Source organism: Entelurus aequoreus, linkage group LG23, assembly GCF_033978785.1.
Source record: "Entelurus aequoreus isolate RoL-2023_Sb linkage group LG23, RoL_Eaeq_v1.1, whole genome shotgun sequence".
NCBI lineage: Eukaryota > Metazoa > Chordata > Actinopteri > Syngnathiformes > Syngnathidae > Entelurus > Entelurus aequoreus.
The window spans coordinates 41,004,750-41,013,547 of NC_084753.1; the positions used below are offsets into that span (position 1 = coordinate 41,004,750).

At 39.2% G+C, this 8,798-nt stretch overlaps 1 protein-coding gene across 1 annotated transcript; it reads right to left on the bottom strand.

Annotated features, from left to right (window-relative positions):
* Window positions 1-1,092: 1,092 nt before the first annotated feature.
* Window positions 1,093-7,254, bottom strand: LOC133640807 (oocyte zinc finger protein XlCOF22-like). Its single transcript, XM_062034483.1, has 3 exons — window positions 6,866-7,254; window positions 5,515-5,745; window positions 1,093-3,497 (listed from the first exon to the last, which is right to left on the bottom strand). The coding sequence occupies exons 1-3, from the start codon at window positions 6,966-6,968 to the stop codon at window positions 1,789-1,791; spliced, it is 2,043 nt and encodes a 680-aa protein (XP_061890467.1). The 5' UTR covers window positions 6,969-7,254; the 3' UTR covers window positions 1,093-1,788.
* Between the last annotated feature and the right edge of the window lie 1,544 nt (window positions 7,255-8,798).

Below are 8,798 nucleotides of genomic sequence, written 5' to 3' on the forward strand. Positions count from 1 at the left end.
TAGGAGAGTTCATTGACAATCATGATTTAGTCAATTTAATTATAGCACTCGGTAAAATGTTTATTTTTAAGGCCAACAACAGATATTCACTTAGTATTACTTTCTTTAAAACATTTATTCAGTATTTTCTAACTTTAGAAAGTTACATGGTTGAAAACGATAATGATGCCAAAAAACATTAAAAAAAAGATGACAAGTCCTCAAAGGCTTATTTTGAAAGTATAATTATGTTTATAGATTATATGATATCTGTTGTTGTGTTCCCTAATTTGAGTGACCTGGACATAATCTGGACTGTACATAAATGCTTATTTTGAAAATGTAATTTTGTTTATAAATTATATGCAATCTGTTGTGTTCCCTAATTTTTTTCTGTGTACATGAATGAAGGTGTGTGTTGCTGAGTCCGACTTGGACATTATCTGGACTGGGCCTGGTTTAAAAAACCCTTTAAACAAATCTAATTTCATTGACAACCTGGTCTGTTGAAGATAAGGCCCTTTTTTTAAAAATAAAATAAAATAAGATAAATAAATAAAAAACATTTTCTTGGATAAAAAAGAAAGTAAAATAATATAAAAATAATTACATAAAACATAGTAATTAATGAAAATGTTAGTGGACCAGCAGCCTATACAATCATGTGTGCTTCAGGGACTGTGTCCCTTGCAGATGTGTTGTCTATGTTGTGGGAACCAGAATATTGGTAGCAGAAAGAAATAACCCCTTTTGTGTGAGTGGGTGTGGATGAGTGTGCATGGGGGAGGTTGTTTGGGTTGATGCACTGATTGAAAGTGTATCTTGTGTTTTTTCCATGTAGATTTAATTTTTTTTTTTTTTTTTTTTTAAGAACAGGCCCGCGGGCGACTCATCTGGTCCTTACGGGCGACCTGGTGCCCGCGGGCACCGCGTTGGTGACCCCTGGTCTAGATGATGAAGTAAGCTGGAAATTACAAGTAAGTCATAAAAAGAAAACATTTAAAAAATTGACTGCGATAATAAATAGAATAAAATACATACTTACAAATATTAACTACATTTATTGTACCCAGCTTTAGTTGAAGCATACATTGTTTATTGCATAAAGGTCTGGGGACATACATATAAAACAATCACACAACAATATTCATATTACACAACAGAGTAATAAAGACAATTAATAGAATGGATTATAGAGACCCAACAAATGATTCATAAAGTCACACATTTTAAAATTGTGTAAAAGACAACTGTTCAAATGATATATAAAGTAAATAATAATATGCTTCCAGAAGTGGTCCAGAAGATGTTTCAGATGTGAACCAGTAAATATGAACTAAGAGGGATTTATGTGTACTCAAAAGCAAAGGTATGAACACATGTAAAACAAATATGTATATCATATAAAGGAGTTCATCTATGGAATCATCTACAATTAGAAAATAAAATATGTAACACTTCATTATTTCAAAAAACATATATAAAACACTATTATGAATAAGTATAAAAGTGAACTATGAATATCTACACTTAAAATGTTTATTGTATGTAACATATTTTATGTACTGTTTATTCTCACCTTTTCAGTCAAATTGTTCTGTTCATTTTAAAGTACACAAATGTGTATATTAACTCATGTACTTGACTGAAATAAAAGCACTAATCTGAAGTGTCTAATCTATGAATGTTAAAATCATATTAACAAGATTGTGTTACACACACAACAATGATGTCACACATGTTATATGTGCTGATGTTGTTAGAAAGTCAAAGTTAAAGTTTTGACAGTTTATTTCAAATCTTGCATCTTCATTTGCTGCTGCTGTTCTCACCAGCACACTTGTGTTTCTTACACTGGTACTCAGAAGAGAATCTTTCACCACACACACTGCAACTCAACACTTTCTCACCTGTGTGTGTTCTCATGTGTACTGTAAGAGTGTCTAGGTGACGAAAGCTTTTGTTGCAGCTTGAACAGGAGTATGGTTTTTCACCAGAGTGCGTTCTCATGTGTAATTTTAATTGCAGCCTTTTTATATAACCTTTACCACATACTGAACATTGAAAATGTTTTTCTCCAGTGTGTATTCTCATGTGTGTTTTGAAATGGTCCCTTCGAGTAAAATCTTTACCGCAGATTGAACATGAAACATTTTTTTCTCTAGTGTGTATTCTCATGTGTGTTTTGAAATTTTGATTTTGAGTAAAATCTTTACCGCATATTGAACATGAAAAAGGTTTTTCGCCAGTGTGTGTTCTCATGTGTGTTTTGAAATTTTGATTTTGAGTAAAATCTTTACCGCAGATTGAACATGAAAAAGGTTTTTCGCCAGTGTGTGTTCTCATGTGTGTTTTCAAATGGTCCCTTCGAGTAAAATCTTTACCGCAGATTGAACATGAAAAAGGTTTTTCACCAGTGTGTGTTCTCATGTGTGTTTTCAAATGTTGACTTTGAGTAAAATCTTTACCACAGATTGAACATGAAAAAAGTTTTTCTCCAGTGTGTGTTCTCATGTGTGTTTTGAAATTGTGCTTTTGAGTAAAATGTTTACCGCAGATTGAACATGAAAAAGGTATTTCGCTAGTGTGTGTTGTCATGTGTACTTTGAAATGCTGCTTTTGAGTAAAATCTTTACCGCAGATTGAACATGAAAAAGGTTTTTCTCCAGTGTGTGTTCTCATGTGTGTTTTCAAATGCTGCTTTTGAGTAAAATCTTTACCACAGATTGAACATAAAAAAAGTTTTTCTCCAGTGTGTGTTCTCATGTGTGTTTTGAAATTGTGCTTTTGAGTAAAATCTTTACCGCATATTGAACATGAAAAAGGTTTTTCTCCAGTGTGTGTTCTCATGTGTCTTTTCAAATTACTAGATTTAAAAGTTTTGTCGCAGTGAGAACATGTGAAGTGTGTGTTGTCAGTGTGACATGTCTTATCATCTTTAGAGTCTTCATCATCAGTGTCAGGAGAGTGTGACGTTGTGTCCTCACTATCTGATAGTGGAGCTAAGAGCTTGTCTGCTTGTGATCCTCCACAGTGGTCTCCATCAGCTTCTGTTGTCATGTGTTGAGTTGAGCTGCTGCTTGGAGGCTCCGCCTCTCTCTTCTCCTCACTTTCACCTTTGACCTCATCACCTTCACTCTTCACAGGGACACCAGTCACTGGGAACTCCTCCAACCATTCAAGATGCTCTCCCTCCTGATTGATGCTGTGTTCCTCCTCTTCCCCTTTAATGTGAGGGGTCTGTGGGTCCTCCTCTTCCTCTTTAATGTGAGGGGTCAGTGGGTCTTCCTCTTCCTCCTTAATGTGAGGGCTCAGTGGAGCCACCACTTCCTCTCTAAAATGGGGTGTCAGTGGGTCCTCCTCTTCCTCTTTGATGTGAGTGGTCAATGGGTCATCCTCTTCCTCTTTAAAATGGGGGATCAGTGGGTGTTCCTCTCCCTTTTTAATGTGGGAGGGCTGTGGCTCCATCCTGAAGCTCCACTTCTGTTGCTCAGGGAGAAGATGTTCTTCACAGACGTCTGCAGGACACAAGAAGACAAACACGTTTTAGAAACATCCATCTCTGCTCAATCACACAATGCATTCAGTACTTTTACATGCACTTAGGAAAAACAAGTTATCATATGAACTGTCTTGAAATCTCAGTGACGCACAAACACACTGCTCTTTACAACATTATTCACAGGAAAATAAAAACAAACCAGGACGACAGGACTTTTTACTATGGATGGACAATATGGTTTAAAATTGATTTTGTGATATATTATTTCATATATTATTTATACCAAAAACTATAAAAATGGGACCCATCGCCTCCTTGCTTGGCACTCAGCATCAAGGGTTGGGGGTTAAATCACCAAATGATTCCCGAGCGCGGCAACCGAGGAGCATTCTAACTACCTCGGCAACCTCAGCCCCAGAAATAGGAGAGCCTACCACAGATTCCCCAGGCACTGCTTCCTCATAAAAAGATGTGTTCGTGGGATTGAGGAGGTCGTCAGCAGACGATGGCGTGGAACACCGCAGAGGTCACCACAGTGTTTATGTTTTTGTTGTTGTTGTTTTACTTTTGTGGCTGTGTGTAGAAGTGACTGCTCTTTTAATGTCTTTAATGTCCTTTGGGTTCTTTGATGTTTCCCTCTTACACACATGTTTATGTGTGCTATGGCTATGAGTTTGTTTTTCTCTTTGGCCTCAGTCTGGATCCCCTCTCCAGGGGCCCAGGCTTAGACTGATTTTTTTTTCTCACCCCTCCTCCCCCCTCCCCAGCGTTTACCTGTTTCTCACCTTTTTTGTAAGGGGCGCCGGAAGTTGGCAGACCTGTCAGCGATCCTGTTCTGTCTCCCTGTAATGTTTGTCTGCTCTTGAATGGGATTGTGTTGAAAATCTTGATTTCCCCTCTGGGATTATTAAAGTATTTCTGATTCTGATTGCGTTTTTATTGGCCGTCTTCAAAGTAATGAACTTTCCGGTACAATTTCTTAAATTTTGATTCGCCGAAAGTTTTATCAGTCTCAAATACTGCCTCAGTTTGCACTCGGACAACTTTACCACGAGGGGGCTGTCAAAAGAAAGACTTTAGAAAGACAAGAAAACTTTGCTAATTAGTACTAATAAACTAGATTGATTGAGACATTGCTGGACAGCAGAGAAGTAACTAAATCCAAATAAACGTTGTAACTATTTTTTAAAGATATCTGGCTTGTATCTTCAGTAGGGATGTAAATCGTTAAGAATTTATCGCTGTGATACCCTAATCGATATTCCTTTTCGATACCAGTATTTATCAGTAGTCTTATCGGTACTACATGTCATTTGTGGAAATAAAAAAGTGGAAAAAAGTCACAATAAATATCATTCCTATTAGCACAAGAGGTTGAACACCTCCAACATGATGTTCTGTAACATCTCAGAGCAGGGAAGTCTTTTATCAACAGCTGTTTATTTGAAGTCTTAAAGAAGTCAACTATGTGTGCAGTGCAAGGTGAAATGCAGTTATGTCATCTTCTTGTCAATAACACACACATCAATCTTTTGCGTGTTGTTGCTTCCTTATTTGTCATTATTCAAAGCTGATTTTAATGTGTAGCAGCGGCAGCTGAACTCAATGTGACAACGTGTCATAGTTACGTCAGTCAGCTGGAATTAAAAATACAAATAGTTGTGTCGTTAGTCCAGAATCTTCACGGTCCTCATGGACGACATAATTAGGAACCAGTACTAAAAAAAATGGTACTTGGTATACATCCCTAATCTTCACCACCAAAATATATGCTGACATATGTGCTGCTAAAGGTAAATAAACAGTAGCCATATTGAATGTTTGCCTTCATTTGACCACGTGAGGTAAGGAGGACGGCCTCTAGGTCACACGGTTACACCCCAGCAATTACATTGTTGATGATTGATGAGCATTCATTTTTAAATGGTGGTGTTAAAAAGCAAGTATATCTCCATCTTTAGTCATAAATGTGGCCCCCGGATGAACATGTGTCACAAACATTGTATTAGATGATATGTGGATGTTGTGCTTACTTGGACTGTGATGAAGCTGTGAGGACTCAGGTGGTTTGTCTTCATGCTCTTCAGTCTTCACAGAGACAACAGTCAGTGGAAACTTGGTGAGATCAGCCTCCTCCTGCCCTACAGGACACTCTCCCTCCTCTTCCTCTTTAAAATAGGGGGGCTGTGGATACTCTAAAGTGAAACTGTCCCCCTGCAGATGAGGGAGACATTCTTCTTGGTGTTCAATCAGCTGATGGATGTCTACAGGACACAAAAAAAACACATTTTAACTCCTACATGCTAAATATTAAATTGTACATGAAATATAGGACTGTAGCTACTGAACATTTTATTAATCAAGTGTTCTACTGGAAATGTTTTCGATTAATCGAGTAACTGGATAAAACATAGTGTTGCTTGGTTAAAGACAAATTTAAGCGACTATAAGACATTTCACTTAATAATGAACGGCCAATTGGTTTGAGATGGTATGAGATCAAGATGTCATCTTTAGATCAGGCTTTGTTTTTTCGACAATCACTGCCACATTAAAAAGTTCAAGTACCAATGATTGTCACACACACACTAGGTGTGGCGAGATTATTCTCTGCATTTGATCCATCACCCTTGATCACCTCCCTGGGAGGTGAGGGGAGCAGTGAGCAGCAGTGGTGGCCGCGCCCGGGAATATTTTTAATGGTGATTTAACCCCCAATTCCAACCCTTGATGCTGAGTGCCAAGCAGGGAAGTAATGGGTCCCATTTTTATAGTCTTTGGTATGACTGGGCCGAGGTTTGAACTCACAACCTACCGATCTCAGGGCGGACACTCTAACCACTAGGCCACTGAGTAGGTGGATGTAGTAGGTGTTGTAGTAGGTTAATGGCTGCACCAATATGAAGGAAATAACAGGTCAGTATAGCTTTTACACACATAAATAACTTGTCAAACCTGCCAGCTAGCAGGCTAGGTTTACAGCGTCAGTTACCATGGTAACTGACTCTGACTTTCTCTTACCTCTCTATATTTGGAGGTAAAACTCTCGAGCTTTACATACTCAGGAGTTTGCACTTAACCTGCTCTCTGGAATATTCCCCCGGTGACTGTGTGAGTTTTGTGTAAACATGTTGATACACATTGTTACAAACTGAGAGGAACATCAACCTCTCATAAATATTGTGTGTCTGAAACTGTCTCGTTTTTATGAACAACATAAAACAATCAGTGCATCATCCTCACATGACAATTCATCTTCCTGTAGACAATCTATTCAAGAATAGTGTTAATAATAAATATAACGTTAGTAAACATGTGAAGGTAGAAAAGCGCTATACAAGTATAACCCATTTATCATTTATTCAGAGTAAGAAGTAAACAAACCTGTTCTGTGTAACACAACTTGATGTTTTTGATGTTGTCGCTCCTTCTCCTTTTCTGTTGGACAAAGTTCCTCCTCGTACTCTGCTATCGTTGTTTCGCACATTTTCACACAATCACAACACTTTACACTCACACTTGATCTCTGCTTAGCGATGTGTTTTGATCACTTCCGCCTCTCTTTGTTAGCAGCTAACAAGCTAAGCTAACTAGCAAGCTAAGCTAGTTCGAGAATCGTCAAAGTGCGCTCAGACTAATACAACCGGATGCAAACAGTTATTAACGATGTTTACTCTATTTAATAGAGTCTAATAAAGGACATATATGTGTACATGGACGCACAGATTAAGAACACTGAACTGTGACGACTGCAATAACGTCTTCACCGTCAGACGCCATCTTGCTTTATCCTCGTCGTGTTTGGTTCGCGCGCAGTGTTGTCAGATCTTGCGAGAGTAAAAAGTAAGCAGCTCTCTCTTCCAGATCTCGCGAGAGAAACAAGTCCCCAGCTCTTGTAACCCTAACCCACGAAAATGTTGATTCACAATACAAGCACCATGTTTGCACCAAAACACACACACACACACACACACACACACACACACACACACACACACACACACACACACACACACACACACACACACACACACACACACACACACACACACACACACACACACACACACACACACACACACACACACACACACACACACACACACACACACACACACACAATAACACACAGTACCATAAATCAAAGCTAGAACCAAATAACTGTCATGACCTGTCATAGTAGGTCAGACCTTGTTCTGGTTTGTGTTGTAATGTTCATGATTGCTGCTCACATGCTTAGTATGTATTACACGTGACACACCCTCGTGCTGCAACGTGACATTCATGCATGACATCACTCCCGGAGTGGCAGGAATAAAGTAAATATTGCATGTTTTCATTTAGGACAAACACAAAGATTTTAACTTGGATTAGTGGTTTGAAAATAGTAACGCTTTACTTGTTACTGAAAAAGGTGGTCATATCAGAGCATTGCGTTACTAAGTAACACGTTACCAGCATCACTGGATGTGCCCCAGTATCAGGGGCAGACTAATCGACAGTCCTACGAGAACTTTATTCAAAGTATTAGAACAAGACTGCAGTTCCTGTGAGGAGCCAGGTCAGATGTATACTTCCATTTGATGTCATCGACCCTTGTCTGAAAGTTGGACCTTGAAAATTGCTGTATGTCATCGTATCAAATAGGACACAGATGGTGCTATATCGCTCTTACACAGTGTCAGTCAGTTTACAATTTTGGGGCCCTGTTGCTGACCAAAATACTGACCCCCCCACTTGGCCGTCAGTGTCCTGTCCGTTACAACTTCTTCACAACTCCCCAAGATAGGAGACACTCAGCATCCTTGGGAAGTCGACCCCAGAGGCTGGCGCATACTTGCCAACCTTGAGACCGCCGAATTCGGGAGATTGGGGGGTGGGGGGTGGGTGGGGTTGGAGAAAGCGAAGAACCAAGTTTAAGTAAATAGTAGTATTTCAGTTTGAGCACATAATAAGATAAGGCCCCTTAGTTTGACATTCGCAGGTGGGCTGGATCACTCCTCATAGGGAAGAGGCCCTAATTTGGACTTCGGAATGCAGAAGTGACAGCCCTATCCTTGAAGCCCTAACCTTGAAAGAGACTACATGTCATAATTATTTCCCTTGAAGCAGAGACAAACGTGTGTGTCAGTGGCGTGCGGTGAGGTTAATGTCTGGTGAGGCACTGCATCATCACAGTCAGATTTACAAACATATGAACCCTAAAGAGTATCTTATTCACCATTTGATTGGCAGCAGTTAAAGGGTTATGTTTAAAAGCTCATACCAGCATTCTTCCCTGCTTGGCACTCAGCATCAAGGGTTGGAATTGGGGGTT

Coding starts and splice junctions, on each gene's coding strand:
- LOC133640807 (XM_062034483.1), bottom strand. CDS start 6,968: ATGTGCGAAACAACGATAGCAGAGTACGAGGAGGAACTTTGTCCAACA. Junction 5,746..6,865: donor AGTTGTGTTACACAGAACAG/GTTTGTTTACTT, acceptor TGTGTCCTGTAG/ACATCCATCAGCTGATTGAA. Junction 3,498..5,514: donor ACAGCTTCATCACAGTCCAA/GTAAGCACAACA, acceptor TGTGTCCTGCAG/ACGTCTGTGAAGAACATCTT.